The sequence below is a fragment of the Apis florea genome, unplaced genomic scaffold (genome assembly GCF_048593485.1).
Source record: "Apis florea isolate Af1SG1 unplaced genomic scaffold, ASM4859348v1 contig_2293_pilon, whole genome shotgun sequence".
Lineage (NCBI taxonomy): Eukaryota > Metazoa > Arthropoda > Insecta > Hymenoptera > Apidae > Apis > Apis florea.
In genome coordinates this window covers 6,741,650-6,767,760 of record NW_028256554.1, presented here as the reverse complement: position 1 = coordinate 6,767,760, position 26,111 = coordinate 6,741,650, and the positions used below count along the sequence as shown (strand labels likewise).

The window sequence follows — 26,111 nt, the reverse complement described above, 5'->3', positions numbered from 1 at the left end:
AAATTATTAATTTAATCGAATTCTCAAGCTGGAGTTCCACTACGAGAGGAAGAAACGAATCGATAGAGTTTCGCAAACCGGAGAAATTTCCGGTCGTGGATGGAATCCGCGAAAAACGAGAAAATTGAAACGCGCATCGTATCGAGGAGTGTGTGCGAGAGAAGCATGTGGATGTTGGTCTCGAATCTTGGAGGAATGCGTCGAACGGCCGTGAAACAAGAAGAACCGCAAGGGAGAGCCGTGCTGCGCCTATCAAGCACCGACTAACTACTGGTTGCGCCATTTTTCTCTTTTTCTCATTTCCACTCGACTCCTCTAACACGCGACCGCACCCACGGTGCACCCGGCTCGCCATGGAAATTCCGCGCGAAATTGTAACACTCGTTCTTTCCATCTCCACCAAAAAGCTAATCCCTTCGTCGCAAAAATTAAATTCGTCGAACGTCGTGTGTTGAGGAAGCAAGAAAAAGCGCGGAATTCGAAATGGCTTCCCTCGGTGGATGTACACTTAGTTGGAGGAATTTTTTGCTTCTTTCCATAATTTTGATAACGAATCTTTCATAGAAATATAGGAGGTAGAAAGAAAATATTTCAACTTGTGAATATCTTAATAAAAATCGCCTTTCAACTTTCTTTCCATAATTTTGATTTTTTCATACAAACATAGGAAATATTAGAAAGAAAATATTTCGACTTGTGAATATCTTAATAAAAGTCGTCTTTTACACATAAACATAGAAAATAAAAAGAAAATATTTCAACTTCTGAATATCTTAATGAAAATCATCTTTTAACGTCAATCTTTTTTCCATAATTTTGATTTTGCATTGATTTTGCAAACATAGAAAATATTAAAAAGAAAATATTTCAACTTCTGAATTTATCTTAATAAAAACCGTCTTTTAATTATTTCCATCTCAAGTAATACATTTCATATATACAATATAATCTTTTCCAATCTTAAGAACAGGAGTATTCCACACGTTAAGAGACACTACATTCGGCGAACTCGGCGCACGTTTCCAAAGATCTTCGGCTCTCTACGTACGAAGCAGAACGATCCAGTTTCTCCGGATCGAGACGCAATTCCTGTAAAACGTGACTCGATTCGTCTCACAAGCGGACGAAGATCCGCTAACTGCTTCTGATAATCGAATGATCGTGGACACAGTGATATATAAACTCGTGTGTATAATAATTATACCTGTCCAATGTATAATAAAGAAACAACCTTGTTGGTTCGAAATAGATGCATTTCTCTTTTCGAGAAACTTGCTTTCCTCGAGTCACGATCAACAACTACTGTGCGTAGAAATAATGGGAAGAGGTTAATATTTATCGGTTGGAACAGAATCTTGTTGGTTGGAAACGCGTGCTCTGACCTCGACACGTTTCGACTTCTTTTTAGGGTCGAGGATCGCACAATGGAGAAATGTTTGTTACTTGCATACGTTTCAAACTAGGCCGAACGAAACGGGTTTCGAGCGCATTAACCTTTCTATTCGTTCCGCTACGACCACACGATGACGAGGATCGATCAAATTGGATTGATGAAATTACACGTTTGGTTAATTTATGGAGAGGAAGAGAGGATTGATGTAGCTGGCGATGATGAGATTAGATTAGAGGTGTTGGAGCTTGAAAATGAAAATGATCTCTTCACTGCTCTAGATATTTTTTTATATATTTCGTAAACGTATCGATTTCAATTTAATTTTGTCATAACAGCAGCTATGTGTTCGAGTGAAAATAATCGCAATTAAGCTTTTTTTGCAAGCAATTAAAATACTTTGTCGCTGCGTTTACACGGCCTGTTAACTCAAACAACTCAAGTAAATAATCCTTCAATTATTTCAAGCAGCGAATTAAACCATGCAACCAGTCTCTAGGTAACTGCAGTATGACATACTAGCTGTGCATCATAAATATAATTAAATTACGTACGTTGCTAAATTAGGATAAAAAACTTGCGATTCAAAAATATCCATCCTTTCAAAGGAAATGAAATGAGAAAGAAAAATTAAAAAATCGTTTCGTATCTTCCTGATTTAACATCATCAATTCTCGACTTCCTGCATTCACAGCTTCGAGTTACCAGGAACAGGAACGGAGAGAAAAATCAATTATCGATTATTAATTACGTAAAAACACTGGAGGCAAGAAGAAACCGCCTATAAGGAAGCATTAATTAAATAAATTGCAAATTGTTTCGCGCTAAAAATAAACGAAGCTCTCTTACACCTGAAGGAAAAGACAAAAAGGAAGAGGATCTATGCATACTCTCGATTACACGACAGTATTGGGATCGTCGATCGATGTTCCCAAGAACGTGAGATCAGTGAGACAAGAGTTCTGGTCCGCTAAAAACGAAACACGAACAACGTTCGAGGAGTCGTCGAAGCGTCGAGCAGGGCGTTAGATTTCACTAGATGGAGATCGAATAGGAGAAAGATAGGAAGACGTGCAGAGAGCATTCGAATTAACGCGGCAAGTGTTGCGTGATCCGCGACCTAGAAAATTCAGAGGAGTTCGAAGAAGGATGGCTCGGGATATCGCGTTACCGAAGCGAGAAGACGATATCCTTCTGCCGCCATGAAAGGATAATACCGACACGCGAAGCGTGAACTTGGAATTTTCTACGGGATGGCTTGGATGGAGAGGCACGGTGTGCGAATGGACCATCCGTGAGAACATTAGACGATACACATAGCGGTGGAGGGAAGTGAAATTCGTTGGAATCGAATCCGTGCCGAAGGATTAATCTCGAGCAAGTTGTTGGACGAATCGATAAATTAATATCAACTCGATATTGATTCCATCCAATCAAATTTTAATTCATACCCGAGTATTTCATATTTATAATCGGTATTGCGTTAAATATCAATTCAGAAACATTCATAACAGAGATATTTGTAACGCGAATATAGCAATATCCTTTCGTGCAATGATATAAATCGAAGAGAATATAAAATGCAAGATACGTATATCTATCGGATGAAGAAAGAAAAGTCAGAAGATTTCTTTTACTCTAAAAAATCTTGCATGGAATATATGCATGGAAAGAAGATTCGAAGAGGAAATCGCGGCTCAAGTCGATTGGAAAAATTGATGGGGAATGATCACGTTCACAGGCGACACCATGTCGAGGCCATGGAAAGGAAAACGATATAGAATCGATACGCATGCGACTCGCGTGGGTGTAGGCGGGCACACATGGACGCACGTGCGAATTCACGATCGAACGCACGCGTTTCTCAGTCTCGCATCGCGGACTTTTCCCACACGTGGTTCGAAGCCACGGGTTATTCCTCCTCTTCTTCTTCTTCTTCTTCTTCTTCTCCCTCGCTCCTTTCGAGAACAACGCCGTCCTAGCCCCTTTTCCACCACTTGTGCGTATATTCCTCTTTCAACTCTTCCGCCTCCCCCTCTTCCTCCTCCTCTTCTTCCGAGACCGATGCTTCTTCTCTGCCCTCACCTTATTTTCTTTCTTTTCAGTGTTCTTAACCTCGAGTGGGCAGCCGAGTTGCGCGATCGAGCCCCTTAAGCTTTATTGTTTCACGTATCGAACGTGGAAAAATATCATTCTGAGAATTTATAATGTTATGGATACCCGGTGAATGATAATCTAAATCGAAGTTTTGGAGTATAATTTGTTCAAGATAAGGTGTTCGTATAAGGTATTACTATGAAAACAGAAGTTAAGGAATTATAAAAAATAGAACCAAGACTCTGAATTATTCATCAAAAAAATAATTAACTTCCAAACTTAAAACTTCTAGCATTTGTGCATTAATTTTTCTAAAAATATCCACCTCTTTCGATTACAAAAAAAAAGTAACGAATCTTTGTTCAACTAATCTACTACTCTCTTCGATTTTACAGATAAAAGGCGAATCTAATCTAAGAATCGAAAAGAGTACATCACTCCCCACGTCTGGAAAAGGAACGGTCCGCCTTCTGCGCGAGAGCTTCCGGTTCCTTGCTTTGCACCGCGGTAGACATCACCTGGCGATGAGTCAGAGAAGTAATTCCCAGACACCTGCTGCCCTAAGAGGCCGAATCGCGTACATTACAGCAGGTCCCATCCGCTATTAACGATGCACGAGTTTTCTTTTTTCCTCGGGGTCGGTGGCGAGGGGTCGACAGAAACGTAGCTTCTTCTTCTTCGGCTATTGTCACCGAAACGAGACCCGGATTCATGGGCCAGCGATTTGCGACGCGAACGACCCCGACGCTCACTGATTCGTCGTTCGTTGCGACCACCAGGCATACAGATTTTCCTCCTCCATCGCAATGGGTTATTAGTACAAAGTGGTTTTTCAGGCAATTCGAGCGAATTTTCGTGAATCGTGGGGTTGTGCAAAAAGTCTTGTGAGGTATACCTTACTATTTGAAGAAAGATGGAAACTTTGTACGTTTGTATGTGCGATATTTCCTAGAAGAAAGAAGCATTTTACCAATTATTTTAATATTTATAACAGTTAACTATATTCAACAGGATTACGATTAGAGACAATGCGATAATTGTAGATACGATACAAAATAAAATCCTCAGCTTATACAATGAATTAGCGTGGAATAGAAAGAACAAATATTCAATGCAATATAGAATCAAGAATAAATACAAAGAAACAAAGGACGATAATTTACATGGAACAGAATTCACAATGAATGTAAAATTGACCTCGTTTACATAATAACGAGTGGGCGTGCTGGAAATGCACAGATGGCACTATTCTAAAAAATGCAATCAGATCATCCTTGGATCTCACTGTCCAACGAGCAATGTGCATCTGCATCTACAACTAAGCAGATGTTTCGTAGAAAAGGTACGCTATACCGATGTTTCGCCAATCGTTCGTGCAGCCAAATTCTGAAGGAAGATCGGGTCAGGTGCGTATCGACCACGTGCCACCAGATGGATGTCAGCTTTTGTTTTTTTTGAAACGAGCACGTGAGTTGGAAAATCGTTTGAAAGATATTTGCCGGCCACTCGAATCGATTAACCGTTACAAATTTCGATGTTCGAATAAATTTGTCATAAAATCGGCGTGTCCTCGAAATGGTGATTCGAGCAGGAAGCGTAGGATTTAATCGAACTGTTGAAATCACAGGATTGCGTGGGATTGGTTACAAAATGAAAATAGATCATCTCCGTTTTCAATCGTGAATGAGTCACGATTTAATATTGAAATTTTACGTTTATACGATTTCTATCGTAGAAATAGATGCGTGAAAAATTTGTCACGATGGATATCTTTAGTTACAACAATTTTTTTTAATCATTTTATTTTTAATCCTTTAACAAAGGAAATGCAGGAAGACGCTTCTCGATGATCGTCCAGCTTAAAAACGCGAAGCTACATACAAAACAGCCGACGAAGCATTCGTGACAAACGGAAGAAAAGTGCATTGTGAATACACCGTGCGACAGAGACGATTGCTTCACTAACGAGACACAAGAGCTTCATTTAAACGAGAGCATGCTCGTTTACGCGAAGCAAAACGATTCTTTCCTGTTTCGCCTGCACCCGCCATTTTAATCCCAAACTTCGACCAACTTTTGCATTCAAATTCTATTAAAGCAAAGGCGTACGATATTTTAATCCAAAATTAAATTGCAAAAAAAATAAAGGAATGTATCTTGATAAAATGAGAATGAAATATTCTACTATTTTTCAATATTGACTGAAATTGCCTACATAGTCATAAATAAGATAATTTTTTTTTTTATTTCAAAGAAAACTATATCGAGGAGTATTTTATTCCAACAATCTTTCTGACCTTCAATATTATCAATTACTTTACACCCATTCGAAAACAATTCCTTCACTTAACAAGTCTCCACCAAAAATTTGCACCTGGTTAAAGCATCTGGTTAGAACAGAATCATTAACCAATAATAATTTCACATTTTACACACACGTAAAATTATAAAATGTTAAGATATTATTAACAATTTTTATCAAACATAAAATTCAAACTAAAAAAAACAATAATTATTCCAAGATCATGGAGCATGAATCCATATCATATGCACGGTGTATATTATCTTTCCAACGAATGCAAAAACTACAATTCGTAGAGAAAGAAAAAAACCGAAATCGTGATTGAACAAAGCACAGGTGAGAAACGTGTTTAATTCAACTCGGGCCCTCGAGGTGTCGACACAGGGAGGGAAGGTGCATTGTGCGGCATGCGATGGGAGCGACAGTGTCAATAACACCCAGAAGACGAGACTGTGAACAGGTGTAAAAGGGTGTACCCACTTCGTCCTTTCCGGCGAGCGGCTAATTATAATAGGAAACTGATTCATCTGCCGGCGCTAATTACGAGTAGACCGTGCCACAAACTCGACACCCTCTCCTCAGCGCGTTATACACCAGATTTCCAAGAGAGGTGGTGGGGGTATCGATAGGAAAATCGCGACGAGAACGGAATCCTTGGTTCGAATCGAGAGACGACCCGAGAGGAAGCAACCTTGAACCTTGAGGATCGAATCGAATTCGCCAACTCGATCCTTCGAACCAGTCTTCTTTATCTTTCTGTCTGTTTTTTTTTTTTTTTTTTTTTTTTAGATGGCGTTCGCACGGTAAGAGCGATAATGTGTGAAAAGGGAAGAAATAATCGGTTTGTTTGTTTTAGGTGGGATGCGGTGTCGAAAAGCTTGTGTGTCCGTTTAATTTTCAACCGAATGGAGTGGACAAATAAACGTGAGAATAAAAATTGACTTGACAGTGTGTGAATTTTGCATTTTGTTTACTCGGTTATTTTTATATAACATAACTTATATTTGCCGAAGGTAATATCATTTTCGTCTCTCCAATTTCTATAAAAATAGATTTCTTTCGTTTGTTTCAGTTTCACAGGATCCACGCAATTAATTCCAAATCCTCGATTAGCGCGTATTTATCTCTTCGATGATTCTAATGCCTTTTACCTTTCAGCATAACGACATTATACAGCGAGGAATTATAATCGGTTCTCGTTGGCCGAAAGGGGAAAGAAATAATATCTCGACCGACTCTTTTCAGTTCTCGAGTGTCTTTAAAAATGAATGTTGAGAGCACGAGCGGAGATTAAGGTAAAGTAACGCGTTACCTAATCTCCGCCGTTGGAAATCTTCCAAAGCTCTTTTGCTCTCCCAGCCTCGTCGACGAAACGTTATCTCGTCGCGGGAAATACGCGAGCATCGCGATGTTGTGTCGCGCCAGATAATACAAAACCTAGCTCCATTAACCGGTACAAGTCGACAGATAACGCTTTAACTGGCGATAAAGCAATACTCTATACTCTTCCTTATTTCCGTTCGTCGAAACGTGTCCACGACGGTTTCTTTCTTTCCCCTTTGTTCGACTACAATTCACACAATTCAGTTTATAAAAGTTAGCAGGCACGTTAGCGGAACGTGTGGATGATAAAATTGTAGTCAGAGTACAATGAGATAAAAAAATGGACTTATTTCGTGAAACACAAGAAATTGATCGAATATTGTTCGATATGATTCATTTATTCGTGTTCAACGATGAATAATTTCAAATCTGTACATTGGTTTCCAATTCATCGCGAAAATGCTTAAAACGATTAACAAATCATTAGATTGCAGATTTTTATCTAAAGAAATGATTAAATGAAACATATGTATATAAATATACGTGATAGCATTTTAAATTATATTGGAGAAACGTATGCATTTTCAGAAATAAACGTAAGTCGCTGAATCGTGGGCCTATTCTCGGTAATCTGTTCGAGATCTCGGGATAAAAAGAAGTGACTTTGATGAAATAGTTTTTGAATTGCTTTTGATGATACAATTTTTAATTTCATTTTGCGTGTTGATATAAAAGTAGAAGTTTCGTTCGTAAATTTACGCAAATATAATTGTTGTGAGTTTTCTTGGTTCAATGGAGTTTTAAATTGTGATAAATATGCTTATTTCTGAAAGAATATAATATAGATTTAAAAAGTCATTCCTCATTATTTTATATCATATTATAAATTCAAATTATTAAAGATATGTTTTAATTTGCTCAATCGTTTCTTTAAAACTGTTTTGTTCATCAAGGAAAATTGTACACTCATTGTTTGAATTAATTACTTCATGAATTTTAGTTACTAAAATAAACGTATGATTAATCAAAATGGTTCTGATTCGAAGGGTCATTAACTTTCGTGCTAATGGAAACCAGACGTCAATCGTTACACTGCAAAGAAACACATGCGGATACATTCATATAGTCAATCTTCTATTATCTATAAAGGGGTGTAGCTTCATTATCAATTACACTTTTAAAATTTACCATGAATCACTGTCTTAATAAATAGTCTTAAACTTCGAGTACAATTTTCTTTTTTTTTTTTTTTTTTTTTGTTTTCTTCCTTATCAATCATCGTGAAACGATGAGAAAGGTTTTAATTATTTTCAGACTTTTAATTTCCACTCGTTCGACTCGTTTTAAACTCTTCGTTAAAATTGTATAGACATGGTTCCTCAGCGACGATGAAAAGTGTCTCCAATTAATGAAAAATCCAATAGAATGGGAATGAGGGAAGAAGGGTTAAAAAAAAAAAAAAACAATTAACTATCCTTTCCCAATCATTTCCAATTATCCAAAAACTGGGTCGTTGTTCCATCTTCGAGTCACATTGATTTATTTTAAATTTATTAAGAAATCGGCTACATCCAACGATAATTATTTTACATTTTATGTATAAAATTTAAAAAATTAAAAAACTAAATAAAATACACTCGAAATATCCAAGAATCTTTTCTCCTGATTAAATATTTTTTTATTGAAATCAACAAAAATCAAATTAAAAATGCCACACGATATTCCTTCTTCTTTTTTTAAATTATATTAAATTATTTATCAATTTATTTCGTTCTAGTTTTACTCATCTTACGATAATCTAATGTCCATAATAAAACATATTTTTATATTTCAAAAAAAGAAATTGGAAACAAAGATACGTGGGAACAGAAACATAAAGATATACGTGAACGAGATGTTGCCTAAAACATAATTTATGCGCGATATGGCTTTGCTTCACGATAACGAGGAACGTTCAAACATTTATCGACGATGAAACTGGTCGATGGACCGTTAGCCAGCTAAGGTGCCATTACAGCGGAGCCGAAAACAAGTTTTATATCATTAAATTCGTTCGTTAGTTCGGTATGGCTAATGAAACATTTTCGACGAACGAAACCCTCGAACGATACACTCCTGGGTTTCATTAATCCACGTTGCTAATTTATGGGCCGATTAAATCGCACCGATAAAAATTACCATTTATCGGCCGCTGCCCTAACAGATACAGGCCGCGATTGTTTAATTTCATCGTTCACTGGCGGGCGAAATTGGAAAGCATTAATAATACAAGAAGGAACCGAGAAGTCGTCGCTGTAAAATTGGAATAAAATTGAAAAATTGCGTAGTGCCGTGGAACGGATTGATACTTGAAACAATTAGAGTATTTGCTTTCTCAGAAAAATCTTTTGAGAAGCTGTTAAATTTATGTATTGTTACACGTCTTGATTAGTTTTTGGAAGCTCGTAAGTATAAAACTTTGCAATGATTTTTTTTTTTTTTAATAATTAATAAATATGTAATTTAAAATTTCTTTAAAATTTTTGGAAATTATTAAAAAATTTAAGATGAACGAAATAAATTAAACGAGGTTAATGAAAGAGAGATCGATATGTTACAGTGTATCTGATCTTAAAACAAGATGAATTTGATGAAATTCGCTTGTGCCTACAGAAATGAACAAAAGTGTATTGTCCCGTGGCGATTTGATGAATAGCTATCGAATGTGAAAGCAGCCATGCTTCAAGCAAACTAAATTAAAGTCGAAATTGAATCAAACCTGCTGGTGAATGATCTGATTGAACGAGATGAGCTGTGCAATAATTAGAAATATACGATAAGTAAATATTAAAATTATTTTTATATCACATACGAAATTATTCCTTCAAATCTATCGAATCAAACCGACTCCTGCAAACAAAAAATTACAACACAGAAATAATAAATTTCATTATTGTATTTTCAAAATTGACAAAGATACACTCTCTGTATCTGGATCAATGCACAAATAATTAAACGAGGCTTCGAATTATTTATTCAAAATCAAAAAAAAAAAAAAAAAAGAGAAAGAAGAATCTTTTCATTTAAACAGGTGCTACGAAAAAACAGGCAAACTTCCCAAATAAACAATTATCAACTAAACGATTAATTTACGTTCGATTTAGAGAGCAGTGAGAGGTATCCAATCACGTTCGAATCACCCATCGATCAACGGGGAACGAGTTCACGAGCTTGTTATGAGACAGATTAATTTTCAAGGCGCGGGGGATGAATGGCGAGTAAACACAGGCGCGAATACACAACGAAGGAACGACGAAGGTTTCTAATCTAATAAAACGATCGCGGTATTAGCTATCGGCATTCGACATGAGGCACGCGTACCCGATACTCTTGGCTTTTACGTGACACGTGAATACAAGCGTTTTAAGCGTAAAACGTGCACGCGGACAGGGTGTGGTAAGTAACTCCTTTGTCCCGTGTCACGAATGAAAAAGTGAACGCCACGCGCACACAGAGAGGCATTAAAGTGGCATCGCTACTATGAGAAACAATTGTATTCCATGTTGAAGTTTCCTATTTCTTCGACAAAGATGATGATGATGATGACGACGACGACGACGTCTCGTTGATGGACTGTTTGATAAACGTATTGTTACCGAGATTGCTTTCTGAGAAGTCTTTTTTTCCTTCACGTGTGACCGTTTAATTTCAGCTTTAGCGTAAATTGATTTAACTGAGTTGAGTGTAATTTGTGTTTGATATCTATCACGTTGGAGATAATTTTTATTTCTTGAAAACTTGATTTTTATTTTTAATATTCACCTTTCAATATAAAAAGCGAAATATACGTATTTCGTTGTTTGAATGTAAGAAGGATTTGAAGAAAAAATGTTTCAAGAAAAAATGCTCTTTCTAACAATAATTATATAAATTCTTCGATTTAATTAATTACATTTTCTTACTAATCATCGATAAATTAAGATAGAAATACTTCTAGCAGCGAGACAATAGCCATTGTCGCAAGAGAACTCGCGAAAGCCCTGAAAGTTAACCAGTCAGCAAACAGCATTCTCCTCTCGTAAACCAATCGCTATAATTCTCGAGCACGTGAACAACAGAAACCTTGTCGAATCTATAAACACTTTCTACTTCTGGAAAAAAAAAAGAAAAAAAAGTTACATCCATATCGACAATTAATCTCGAGAATTCTCGTCGGCACGGAGACAACAATCGGTCCAAGATCCTTCTAGAAACTCAACCAGAGTTGTTGACCAGGAACGAACGACAAGAGTATGATCTCTCTTATTATAGTATTTTTGGGGCCAAAGATCGAGAAAGAGGAAGAAGGAGGAAGAAACGATACGAGGGAAAAGAGAGGAACAAAATGGAGGAGGCGAAGGATGAGGGGGCTTAAAAGTATTCTCCACATATCCTGTCACTTACCAAGCATGAATATTTACGTCTACCTTACGAAAGTTTTCAGGAGATAACAGGTCTTAAAGATTTGGTAGCCACCAGTGGCCATAAACTGTGGACGGTGGTGGGCTCATAAATGTCTTGCTGTAAATCTGTTTCTTTAAAACATACGAATTCGCGTTTCAAAGTGATTTAGAGAGTTGAAAGTGTGTATCGGTGTGGATTATTCTTGCTTCGTTTATATTCGTTTCTCGCGAGATTTGCTTAAAATCACGTTAAAATATCGGTTCGAGTTAACGCGTTATTTTCGAATTTACATTGGTTTTATTCAACGGTAAGAATAATCTTTTATAATTATTAAATAGCTCGATTCTTGCTTCATATTATATCGTCAAAAGATATAGATAAAATTCTCTACAAGAATAATTGCCAATACTTTGCAACCCCTTTTGGAAATTAAAAGATTCGTAGATCGAGTTAGATCCTTTTTTTATGCATCGCTTCTTTTTCCTATAAATATTTATATTTATCTCCATTAAATTACACGATGAAATTAGCGTGAACACGTGAAAAAAAAATGTTTCGAAAATGCGTTGAAATGCATGTTCAGCTATCCGGTTGCATACAAGAAGCGATATTGCGAAGAGAAAAGACGAAAAATAAGCGAAAAAAATTCCTTTACCCTGGTTAAATCAATACGAATTAAAGCTTTTTTTAAAAAAAAAAAATAACTTATACTTTCAATAAAAAAAAAAAAGAAAAAAGGAGAATACAATAGCAAGAGGAAGTTGATCTTGAAATTTATCGAATCCTTTCACTTTTAAGAGACAGCTCGTATGAATTACAAATAGATATCATTTAAAAATTTTGCTTCGGGCAAAATTTTTTTCAATCCTTAACCTTTTCAAACATACATACTTATGAAAGAATTATGATAAATCAAATTATCATATTTATCATATCTCTTAAATTATACGTACATATCTACAAATAAAGTAGAATTACATAAGAATACTTTCTTTTCGTTTTCCAATCAATTATCGATCGAGCGTGATCACGATTTCAGCTCACCGATTACACAAATTACAATTACGTGGGCGAAAGAATATACTCGATCGCAGGAAACGAGTCGAATCAAATTTTCGAATTTGTTTGCCCGAGTTGAAACGACTACTCGAATTACTCGAGGAGTAATTTTCGAGGATCGATTCGAGCGCGATTTACGTTACGCAATCCTCGTTGAAACGAGAAGCCAAAGCTCGAATCGAGCCTCCTTTGTCCCTGCCTGGACAACGGCCGTTTATTCGAAATCCGATCGATTGTTCTAATCGAGACCGAGCCGTGTGTAATTGCTTCCTGCGGATGTTACAATTACCGCGCTACGTATCGGATATAGCGTATTTGCGGCGTGCACAAAAGCTGGGAAAAAACAGATCGACAACACAGCAAATTCTAACGGTACGTGGGAAGGCTCCTTTCCAAGCCGCGAAATTATTTCCATTAATGAACCGTGATACCTTCTTTCTCCGCGGTCCGAGCCGCGGAGGAAACGGCGCGAAATTTGAACGAAGGGAGGATGCAGAGGAAAAAGTTGGAAAAGTTTGATTGGAGAGCGATTGATGATTATAGGTAGGTGCGTATAACGACGTATTATATGGGCGATTTGCGAAACAGGATGTCGATCTTTCGTCGTCGTTCACGGTGTTCGAGGCTTCTTATTTGAATAAAAGTATTTCTCGATTACGGTAATTTTGTTGAATTCGAGCAAGTAAATGGTGAATTGAATTTTGAGACGGGATAAAATATGATTACAACCACTTGAGAATAATAATAACGTGTAAAAGAATTTATGGAAGAATTATTTCATTTAAAATATATTTTTATCGTCGTTTAATTGGCGCTTCTTTTTTTTTTTTTTCATTTTTATCTCACATGATCAAGGGAAATTAATGTAAAACTTGTTTAATAACAGTAGTTTAAAAAATGTAAAGATATGGAGGTATATATATATATATTCCAAGGCTGTAAAGTTTTAAGGCCAATCGTGTGTGTCTGCATTATCGTAAAAAAAGATTTATCTTACCTGAACGGCGCTGTTGAGGAAACAGTTGTTTTGACCAGGTCCATTGAGCAATCCTTTAGTGCTGGTGAAACTGGTATTATGATCATTGGACGATGATTTCTGTGAGGACTGGATCTGTCCATTCGATTGACTTCCATGGATCTGATGGCACTGCGTCGATTGCAAATATCCAGTGTAATCCACGGTGTCCTGGGATGCAGTTGGCTGCTGTAGCCCCATGATGGAAGCCATCCTCGGTCAGCTACGTCTGTGTCATCTGCGTGAAGAAGAAATTGAAATTTCATTGGTCGAATATATCCCTTACAATTACATCTCACGTTCATGTTTATATTTCATTTTCAAATTACTTCATTTTTTAATTGTGCTCAGCTTTCCAAAATTTTGAGAAAATTATTTTGTCCAATAAGTTGTAAATTATAATTGACTCAAATGAACTCAAAGAATTTTCAAATTTAACTCAGATCTAGAATTCCACGCTAATCTCTTGTGAAACATAATTTTTAAAATATTTCTTAATTGTGGCCTATAATTAATATAGAAGATTCTCTTCCGAATTCCAAGGAATTCTCATTTTCGTAATAACGTTCCGTTTTAAGTGGAGAAAATATTTTTTACACCGGCGGAATATAGGTAAATTGCAGGGTGGTAGAGAATGAGAGAACTCATAAAACTATGCTCATACGGAAGTCTACTTGCTACATAACCGTGGAACAAATTTTGCGGAAACAATAAAGGGGACAACGTGATCTTTTATGGGCAATTCTCTCGGACAAATTAAATAAATTGCGGAAAAATGTGCGAAAAGGGAAGAATTCTACGTAGCCATTATTCCAATATTAAAAATCAATATTTAATTCGCCAAATACAAAGATTCACGATATAATATATTTTTGATATTAGAAATTATTACATTAATATATCTTATTGAAAGAGAAAAATCAGTTGCAACCATTAATTGTGCCAAGAAAGTACTATAATAATAGCAACGACAAAATTATTCTACGTAGATATTATTCTACATTTATTCTTTTATTTTTATTCTATTATTCTATTAAATTCTACATTTTACTGAAAGAAAATTGATCAAGTATTATCAAGGAAGTAGCATAACAGCAATAACAAAGTTATTATTTATTACGAATTCAATTCAATACCTTTCATAAATACGTAGCGAGTATATTACAAGTGGAATGTGATAGCGCGGCGAACAGTAGCGTAACGCATCGCGTATCAAGCGATTGTAACAATACCAAGAAATCGTGTTCAACGAATCAATGAACGTCGAATCGATATTCATCGCCATTCTCGTTGCACCCCAATGTTCTGTCTGACGGAACGTGGCCTCGATCGAGGATCTTCAAGGAAAACTGCGTGAGCGAGAGTGCGGTTCTGATTGATCGTGAGCAAGAGTAATCGTCGAAGACGATTTTTTTCCTTTTTTTCTATAATGCGAGAGCATAATTTTAAAGGAAGATTCATTAAAAAATGATTAAGAAATGGAATCGAAGGGATGCCAAGTTTATAGAATTCTCAGTTTAATAAAATTTCAAAATTTCGAAGTTTGAAAAGTGATTTGAAGGATGGTTAAATGAATTAAAATACTTAAAAAAAAAAGGAAACTCTAAAGTATAAAAAAAATTACCTTTTCAAACAATCTTGTAAAATTCTCTTTATCGTCATTCTTTCAGAAATATATTTATTAAGCGGGATAAATAATCGATGATATTTCCACATTTAACCCAACAATTGTTATTCCTTCCTACGTACAAATCTCGAGACGTATAAAAATTCTGGTCAAACAGCCAAGAAAAAGCGGGATCCCACTTTTGCTTAGCACAAGATTCACACGGGATGGTGTGGTAACGGTAAACACACGGTATCGACTCTGGTAATTTCTTCACACTCTCTATCGCGTCCTATTTTTACCCATGAACGAACAGTATTATCTTACGCTCCTTCTATCACCGTTATATATGAATTTGAATTGCGTAGAGAAACGGGAGTCAATGGAATCGTCTAGCAAGAAACAGGATGCAGGATATAAACACTTTCCCGCAAGCGGATTAACGAAACGAGTTACGATTGATACTTAATCGAGTACTTTCGTTCGTTCCTTTCTGCTTCTGTTAATAATCCCATTTGGCAAATCTTGAAAGTCTTGGAGATCGTTGAATTCGATTGCGTGCACACATACATTCGAGTGGAAAAAATTGTGTGAGATTGCAAAATCGTGGAAATTGTGGGTTCATGGAGATTCAGATTGTGCAAGCGTGGCGTGAAATCGATTAAAAATCGATTGTAGTCATAGTACCGTTAAAATTACGTTGTTGGTGGAACATGTGATGCACAGGATGTCTATTTTTAACTGCGATTTGAAATGATGAAAATTTTTAGAACAACGGAGGAAATTTATTTTATTTACTCGAAATGTCGGCCAACGTTTCTTCTTTTTAAATCCGAAAAAAGTACAGAAATATTTCAGCTTCGATGATCGTCAAAAATAGGCTTCCTCCATGCCCTCTGCACGCGATCTCTTTTTCCTAGAGATTCGGAAATAAACTTCAACGCGTTGGTTACATATTTTCGACGCCTAAGACTTGCATGGCGTATAATGCACGTTCTTAAGTCGAACAAAATTTTTTTATAATAATAATATCAAGTGCTAAATTTCATTATATTAATAAATAAAATGTTAAACAAATGTTACAATATATCGTATTGAAATAAATAATAAACATGCTACGAGTAAAATTTATCTATATGATTAAACACACGAGATGTCGAAAGAAAATCCGTTTCTAGAAGAATTAATCACAAAATTGATTCAAGTTAATCGAACACTTCAAAATCATAACGATATCCATTTTCAAAAAGAATTCTATTCACAACTCTGGTATATTCAAAAATGTTCAAAAATAAATAAAAAAAAATCGAATCTTTTTCACAATGCCCATAAACGGAAGGCAACAAAAGAAAAATAAACATATTCTATCCACCTTTCCAAAAGAAGAAAAAAAATCAGGCGAATCCTAATTAACGGTTAAATTTTAACCCTGAAATCCCTTTGGCAAAATTCATGGACGAAAAAAAAGACGATAGTCGTGATTTCTGCTGTGAAAAAAGAGAAATGAAAGGGGAGGGAAAAGTAAAATGCTGAGAAAAGATGATACGTATCGGTACGTGGAGGAGGCAGAAAGAGAGCGGCTGGACCGGCATAACCCGACACGCTAAATGGTACGGCTGAGTGGTCGGCGTTAATTTCGAGGGGCCAAGAAAAGTGGTTGGAGGGAGTACGTGCTCGAGTGGTAACCTGGCTTTCGCTGTCTTCGTGGTCGCTTTCAGGGTTCGGTAACAATGCGACCACGATATTTTTCGCTTGTCAAAAGCAGACGCGAGCTAACGTAGTAGGAAACTCGATACGATACGCGTTATGTTTATACGTGCGAGTATAAATTTTTAGAAAAGGAAGAATATTTCTACAAATGTGCAACGTGCATATGTTGGTCGAGAGAAGAAATGACAAATGGTGGGAAATTGGAATGGATTCAGGTCAATCGAACGATATTACGCGTTGTATACTGGCTCGTCGACTTTTTCCTTCGCCGTTTGTGCTCGTAATTCGCTCGGTGAGAATCGAATTGGAGGTGTAACGAATGGATGAATAATTTGCGTTGGAGGTGGAAATTGTGATGCGTAATTCTGAAATACTTATTGATGAGTAAACTAAAATAGTATTGATATAAAATAATTATTGATATTATTGGAATTATATTTTTTTATAAATTATAATTACATGGGATAATTTTAAGAAATAAGATATTAGAGAAAGAAATGTTATAATGTTCGAGGGATGATTTATAAAAAAATTATAGAAATTTATCAAATTTTTTTCAAATAACAATCTTCAGTTTCGATTTATAAATGGAATTTAACAAGATTTTTTAACTAATTGTCAGATTTCACTAATCATGAAAAACAGCAGGGAAGTATTAAAAACTACAGTCAATATTTATTCTCAGATAAATTCTCATTATGATTCTCAGATTTAATTTTAGATTGTGCTATCAATGCGAAATATCGTGTTACACATGTTCAACTCTTGCGAATATGTGCAAAATATATATCTTTATCTGCTATATAATATATTTTATAAATTTAAATAATTTTCAATCATAGTTTCTTATGGATATATGGTATAAATGCATACGATATAATATACGTATACACAATACTTTATTTTTGACAAATGAACAAAAATCTCATAATCAAATATTGACGTTCCAATTTATCGTGAAAATTAGATCTGGATGCATGCCAATGCGATATATTATCTTGTAAATATTGATATATGTTGATGAAAAAAAAAAATAATTTCCGGTACCGGGAATCGAACCCGAGCCTCCTGGGTGAGAGCCAGGTATCCTAGCCACTAGACCATACCGGAGATGTGTACTTACTTCTTCATATTTCTTAAAGTGGTAGAATAAAATAAATATTTTTAAATAATTATTATACAATTTACAAATTTTTAATGAAATTTAAAATGAATTACTCCATGAAATTATAATCTCAATAAAAATAATAAATTATTATGTGTAATATTTTCAAACGTCTTTAAAAAAACAATTAATTATTAAAGTTTATTATTTTATTAAATTTATTTTAATATCGAATCATTTTCTTTTTTTTTTTTTTTTTGGTTGATAATTTATATTCCACAAAAATTTTCAATTTATTCGTCTAGTCTATCGAAAAGTGTAGGCTTTTCTACGCCGCGTTATTCTCCTTCCAAAACTATACTCTATACGTGTTATGCATGCTGGCATAACAAGCCTTCGTTGTTCTGAATGACAATGTACACAAACGTATTTATAGACGACCACCATCTACACGTTTGTCAAGTTTCTTTCGGTTTCTTTCGCTTGGTCGTCTCTTTTCTGTATTTCTACGATACTCACGATGACTCTAACGGTATAACGGATAAGTTCGTGCAATCAGACCGAACGCAAAACATACGCATCCGATGTCGAATCGATTTTTATGCTCCTCCGAATGAGAATAAAGATTTCTCGTTGCTGTGGACTTTTGCGATACTTTCTACACAAATTTATTTATAAAAATTAAAATGAATTTTGTTCTGAATTTTTTTTACCAAAAAACTAGTTTTATTGGCTACTTATATCATCTCTTTTTAATTATCTAAATGATACATTTTTATTGGATAAACACAAAGAAGGGTACATTAAATTCATTGAATTATAATTATGACTAATGACGTTATAAAAGGATAAAGAAAATAAATATATAATAACAAACAATGAAAAATTAAAAAATTATTTTTATTCTTTACAATTCCTTATGTAGACATTAAAAGCAATCCGCAAGAGTTCTGAATAAAGACAAATAAAAACGAATGACAATTACTTGCAGGTTGAAAAAAAAAGTCGTCTCTTGGTTTAGCATGATTTCTCCATTTTTGGCCAAGCCAGGCGGCGTTCTCATAGAAAATTAAAGAGTTTAAAAAGAAGCATCGAGGCCGCTTCCGGTGCCCGTATATGGCGACGATTATCGTATTTTCTCATAAAATCGGCTTGATGCCTCGACGGCCGAAAGAAAGAAAAGAAAAAGAAAAGCGAGCGACAAGAGCGAAAAACGGAAACGACAGAAGGGGAGATCGTACATTATGGCGTAAATGCGGTCTCTGCCGCTCTATCTCCGAGGTTATTTCCGTTTCGACGCACGAATTGACGACTGTGGGAGGTATCGCGACGCTACATTTCGCGCGAAAGAAAGCTCACCAATTAATATCTTCTCCCGATCAACAATTTTTCTCTTTTTCCATCAAACAACTTTTTCCATCTTTTCATTTCATCAATTTATGGATGAGAAAATTTTTGAGAGTGTTAAGAAAGCGCCATTTCTTTTTAATTGTAATTTAAATCATAAATTGGAAGATTTTAGAAGACTTTATAAAAAAAAATTTTATTATACAAAAATTTGTGATTATTATATTGTTAAAAAAGATTAAAGTTTAAAATTTAATATTGTTTTAAATTTATATTACAAACGTATTGATACGTCTGTAAATAATCCTTTGGCTTATAATATTAAATTCGAATTCGTTTATATATATATATTGTTTAAGCAAATTTAACAATATTTCAAAAGATATTAAGAGTGAAATATTATATATAGATATGGTATAGTATGGCTACTACAAATTGCTGTTATCAGTATAATGTTACTGCAACTTTCACGCTAGCACAGCTATGAAAATAAAATTGCCCCACTATGTAAACCGGCTATAACATGTACTTGTTACGAGTATTCACAACATAGTCATAAAGTTCATTAATAGCTACGTTTACTGTTCTTCGAACTATCTTCTATCTGTTGTTAAAACACAAAGACGTGGATCATCCACGCTGCTTGCTTTACAAAAGATGCTTATTTGCATCTCTTCATGTTCAGTATGTAAATTAGCCCGACAATGACAATTCAATTACTAAAACGATAATCATTCAACATTTAATCAAGACTTCTCACATAATATAACACCATAAATAAACTTGAATATTTATTAACCAGCTATCAAACCATTAATCAGTCTCGCATTTCCAAACTCATTCCGCAAATTTTCCAATCATCTCGCTTCACCATGCGATTCGTCTCATCCCAATTGTCTCATCGTTCGAGATCTTCATCCGTTCACAAACGAAAACGATTTTACTCTCTTTAACATACTCTCGTCGCAAAAAAAAAGAAAAGGGGGAAAAAAAAATTCTAATCCACACGACGTTAACAGCGTTTCCAGCGCGCATAATACATCTTGCAAACTTGCAATTTTTACCCAATTTTTTTTGTCTACACATAACCTCGTCTACACGCGAAATTTCGCGAAAGTAATTAAAACGCTTTGTGCTAGGCTCGCGGATTGTTATCATACGCGGTACGTATGATACATATAGGCGCAGGGAATTAAATGAAAAATCGTCGAAGATACGTGGCCCGGGATTTATACACGCGTCAGCACGATCGCGTTTCGCCGCAATGCGGATGGAATTTCTTCTTTTCGATCTCGGAGAGTGGCTTGACGCGAGCGTAAACAATTACGCGAAGGCGCAAGAAGAAGAAAGTTGGCAGTGCTCCTCGCCTCGAGGAGAGGAGCGGATCGTTGACGAGAGGGGAGGAAAAAATTTAGCGCCTGTTCGTCGTTAGGGGAGGAGGTTGATCGGGGGGATGGATGGAAAAAGAGGAGGGGATTTCGAGAAGAAAGTTCTGGAAGAGGCACTCTTGTGGAAGATGTTCTTCTTTTTCGAATGGTGGAAATTTATGTGGAAATCTTAAGTTTAGGAAGGAGTTGCTTGTCGTAGAATGTTTTGAGATTGTTGTTTACTTATTTATTTGGTCGGTGAGAGATTGGTTGGGTGGAATCATTTCGAGATGATGAATGAGATGGGAAGAGAAAGAGAATTACTCGTAATTACGTTCTGATTCGCATTGAATAAGTACGATGAAAATTTCGTGAATGTTGATTGTTCAGGTCGTCGATTCAATCGATTATCTTGATCTCGCTTCCTGGTTCGGGTCTAATTAAATTTCAATTTCTACAGTTGATTTCGAAACTTCTTTTGCCGACTCTATGTGTTAATTGAGTTTGAGTGAGAAAAGAATAGGAAATATGAGAATAAGTGAATATCGATCTTCTTAAAAGATTAATCGAAATTTCTTCCTTTTTTCTTTTCGCAAGAAAACAAACGAGATTTATTATTGGGCTTTGCCCCATAAATAAAGATTTTAATTTAATTATTGTCAGACAACGACATGAAAATGCGATCAAGATATGATTCGAGCTGAGATCAATCGAAATTACATGTAAACATTTTTTTAAAAAATAAAAGGAAAAGAAAAGTATGAATGAGCCGGATAATGCGTGTATGGGTAAAAAAAAGTTGCATCGATTAAACCGTATACACTCACCGTGAAGGATTTGAATGCGTCAAGTAGGATTTTAACCCTTCATTCGAGGAAGGTGATCGACGTGGTAATTCCAGGTTTGGTGGAACCATTTTTCGCCTCGAGGGATTTAAGGATTTTCCACTTATATGAGCATGCCTCCAAAACTTTTTTTTGCCGATAACGCATTGAGTGGTTTGTAAGCTAAAAAGTTTTCGAGCATTCATCACGCTCCTGTCTCGTATCGATTAGAGGGTGAGATTAAAAAGTGTTTCCATTTCCGTGTTCTTCCATCGGGAAAAAACGTAAATCATCCATGATAAGTAAAAGATCAATCTCTTATTTTTGTTATATTATTGATTTAATATATTTATCGGTTAATCTTTATGATGAATACGAAACGAAAAATATATATCATTCATTTTTTAATATCTTGTTTTAATAAATATTTAATCGAATAAGAAACTAGGATTCAAACTTTAATTCTCTTTCTAGGATTCTATGAAAGCATCAATTACATATTATTGAAATTCACTATTTCTCTCTCGCGATTTTTCTAGCACAAATTGCACAAAATGCATTATTGATCTAAATAATTCACTATTATACTTATATATCTTGAATAATATACGATGATTCATAAATTTGACTCTCCATATACTTTATATTAAAATTATCAAAATAAATCGTTTTATCATAATTATTGTCACAATTAATCTAACCAACGACGAAATAAAAGTAACCAAAGGGATCACATTCTTCTATGGAATCGAGTCCATATCAAAAGCAAGAAGCGTGGCGCACATGAGCACAAAGGAATACAATAAACGGATAACGATAAAGCAGCAAAAATATTCCGCATTACCGTCACGTAAATCCTCCCCCTTCCTCCGACTACTCTTCAAAGTCGTAGTAATAAACCGGACAGCTAACCGAGGTGAAAAACAATCGAGCAAAAGGACACGGTGAAGAGGCGCTTGTGGAGCAGCGCACGATCTGGAATATCCTTGTAAGCTCTCCCTCCCTCTTCTTCTGTCGGTCTCGCGGGATTACGCGTTTTCGAGGGGGTGCGCTCGCGCGAATTTTTTCGAGGGTGCACCTGCGCTGCGTTACGGGTATCGAATGTTGGCCATCGCGATTGCGGTCTTCAGGAAAAACTGGCCGAACCGGTCACGCGTTAAATATCACGGGCCCCCACTGGCAAGAGGACCAAAGCGAAGCGGCTGCAGCAGCACGAGATCGCGGTGGTTCGCGGTCTAACTCGCGATCGATCCTTCTTTTGCAGTATCGGATACGGATAAAAACCGTATTTTGCGCCACTCGAATTCCTTTAGGATGCAATTTGCGGATGGAATTTTCCAAAATGAGGATTTATCGTTTAAGTTTCGTTAAGTTTTGGATTTGATTAAATTTTGAGAGAATTTGATATAATGGAATTTTGAGATAAGGCTTGGCGACTTTTTCCACGTGTCGATCGATTTTCATGGGTTGTAATATTGGATATGATTAAATTTTGACCGAATTTCGTGCTTGGTATGGATGGAACTTTGTAATGCTTATATATATATTCTTTTTTTCTGGAATTTTAGATTCTTTGTAAAATGCATGGGCAATTTCACGTGTAATGGAATTTTCCAAATCTTGCGGATTTTTCGGTGTATTATATGATTTTGACGCTGTAATTCTGGAGTAATTAAATTTTGTGCAAATTTCATACGTGGATTTTTCTTTTTTAGTAGAATCTTTGACACGTGATCTTTGGAATATGAATTTAGCAATAATTAAATTTTGGATGAATTTCGTACTTGATATATTATATATATTTGCAACTCTTGTGAATTTTATTTCAGAATTTTTTTAATGATATTTATATTTTAGAATATATAAATTTTTGCCGAATGTGTCAATTCATTGTATCGTAGGGAAATTGATTGGAGAAAATTCTTGATATTAATTTCAATTAGATTCTTAACTTCAAATTAACCATCTTTAATTTATCTGCAATTTATCTATAAAAAAAAAGTGAATATTTTCTCAACAATTTATAAGATAATACATGTATACAAAATGCATTAGCAATTGGTATGTTATAAATTTTTTTTTCATATTCATTTGAAGAATAAATTAACATCGCGTGTGTAGATTAATTTTGCACGAGGCGAGTCAAAGATCGAGCAAACAACTGCGAGGGTTCATAATAATTGAATAAATATTAAGATTAAATTGCGATAAAAATCTCTACAGAAAATTATCGTACGTTGCCATTTTGAAAATTAAAAATTAAGCTCGATAACGAAGGCTGGTTTTAATAATATACTTGCAGTTTCAAAGTAACCATTATATTTAACTTCAATCTTCATCAGCTAAAATTTATTATTATTTTTTTTAATTAACTAAAGTGTACGTCAAATTATATCCACCTATAATTTTTATTCTGAATCGTTATTAAGCAATGAACATTCCATTCTGTTGCTCGAGAATTCAGAACAGATTAATTTATATCTTCTCTCGATTATTTAGGTCGATCTAGTAAAAGGAAAAGAGCTAGATTTTCAAACTAAAAATAAATTATCTCCGCTGAATATCGTTATACATTTTCTATAATATCACGCAATTTTCTCCCTTCTTATACCCTTTTCTTCCTACACAATAATCCATAATACACATCTTAAGTCTGAACATCTTACTTCAAGATAACCAATAATCACGATCGATCGAAAGAGCAAGAAACAAAGATGCTTCGGTCTAAAAAAAATCATCTCTGCCTTATTATTTGAATCTGAAGAAATTGCTTTGAATTTACAATTATGTAATATTCTACACAATATTGCCTAATATTGGCCAATGTAAACAGCTTAACCATATAATCAGCGAACAAGGGTGAAAGAGCAATAAAAGGAAACAAGTTGAACGCTTGATAGTGGCGCCCAACGAGCAGCAAACACACATAGTCACACACAACACACACACACACACACACATAGCAAAATAGAGGCTAAATCGAACGCCGACGTATTACACCTTCGATTTGGCCTCGTGATAATACATAAGAATGCCGACGTTCGTGATGATAATACACAGCCTCCTGATTATCGTGCTGTCCGAAGCCTCACCAGGGTCGCCTGAGTTACGTTGTAATGATGGCCAACCAGCGAACCGGTTGTGGCCCTGCCACTGCACTTATTTGGCCCCTAACCCGATCCAAACCAGACGAAAACCAAGAGGGAAAGAAAAAAAAGAAGAAGAAGAAGCATGGAGGAACCCGCAAAACTGAACCACACACCTGGCCCAAGGATGCAAGAGGGCCTCTGAGCAGAGTATACGTGCGGCAAGAAAGCAAACGCGAATTTCGTAATTTACGAAACGGCCGTCGAAGATTCTGTAATCATCGAGTGATCGAGCAAAATATATAGGAAGAGTTTGATGAGATGGAAAGGTGAAAGGATCTCTCGAAGAGTTAGAATGCTTTCTTGTATTTTTTGTTGACAAAGAGATCATATTATGTCGTCTTGTGATTTTTTAAGATCATCTCTATCATTTACTTTTACACACACAATGTTAAAAAGTTGCTAATATTGAAAGATGGCTAAAAGCTATTCACGAAACTTTAATACACGAAAAAAGCTGGGGGGAAGGAACCGTAATGAAAGTACAATATATATTCAAAGGAAGGAGAAGGTGTGTGAAACAGAAGTTAAGTATAAAACATGGCCAAGTACATCTCACGGGAAAAAAATTCCAAGAAGAACAAGATACATACTCTGCAAAAAGAGGACAATAAGCCATTCCTCTCCAGGTTATTGCATCTCCATGTCAGAAGATAAACATTACGCTCCCTACGCCATAACTCATAACACCTAGGATCGTAAACTGGAGAATGGATTACCATTTAACTCCTTTCTCTCACACGTGATTCAAGACCTTTCCAATTCGACGCATCCTTTCACGAACCAATCAAAGGCGATTTTCCATTTTTCTCGGGAAAAATTCACCCATTGTCGAAACGCACAATATATGATATATGAGAACACCTCTCGAAATACGTTCCACTTTCGAAATAACGATCCTCAAGGGTGTGTAGAGTGTATAAATTTCGACGATAAATCCATCATGGCCAAATACTGACCGATATCGAGCCCATGGCCATTTGCCAACGAACCAGAGGCTTCTTCCACTCTTGCGTCTCTCTTGTTGCATTATGCAGTTCAGCCTGCATTTCCTCCTCCGTCTCATTCCGTCCAACCGTACGATCTCTTTGTATAAATATGTCGGCCGAGACATGATTTACTCGTGCGCAACTATTTTCGTCATCGGTGATCGTCGAGTCGTTACCGCGCTCGAAGAACGAAACTCGTTCGATCGTGGTGTCAGGGTCAAGGATTCCTTCTTCGTTGCGTTGTACACGCGTTGATGGACAAAGGCGATTCTGTCGTTGCCTCGATCGATCCTCGATCGACGAAATGGTGCCATTATGGAAATTGTCGAAACGATTGTGGTAGATTTCGAGAGAAACGAAAATATTTTATTTATCGTATAAAACGAAAATTTGTAGAATTAAAATCATC

The 26,111-nt window shown here is 35.7% G+C and overlaps 1 protein-coding gene, 1 long non-coding RNA gene and 1 other non-coding gene across 6 annotated transcripts in view; 1 reads left to right on the top strand and 2 right to left on the bottom strand.

Annotated features, from left to right (window-relative positions):
• Nucleotides 1–26,111, bottom strand: part of ec (ubiquitin specific peptidase echinus) — an 89,402-nt gene that overhangs the window by 51,923 nt on the left and 11,368 nt on the right. For 2 of the 4 annotated variants that reach the window (XM_086904010.1, XM_086904007.1), the window contains exon 2: nt 13,591–13,846. In XM_086904010.1, the coding sequence (XP_086760136.1) occupies nt 13,591–13,821 (231 nt within the window). In that variant the 5' untranslated portion in view covers nt 13,822–13,846. Of the gene's footprint in view, nt 1–13,590; nt 13,847–25,306; nt 25,589–25,672; nt 25,921–26,111 lie in introns of those variants that run through there. The other 2 variants (XM_086904009.1, XM_086904008.1) reach the window with 2 other exon arrangements.
• LOC147658276 (uncharacterized) lies at nt 6,216–8,142 on the top strand. The gene is made up of 2 exons (XR_015290905.1): nt 6,216–6,713; nt 6,862–8,142. It is a non-coding gene; the product is annotated as an uncharacterized LOC147658276 (long non-coding RNA).
• TRNAE-CUC (transfer RNA glutamic acid (anticodon CUC)) lies at nt 17,963–18,034 on the bottom strand. The gene has a single exon. It is a non-coding gene; the product is annotated as a tRNA-Glu (tRNA).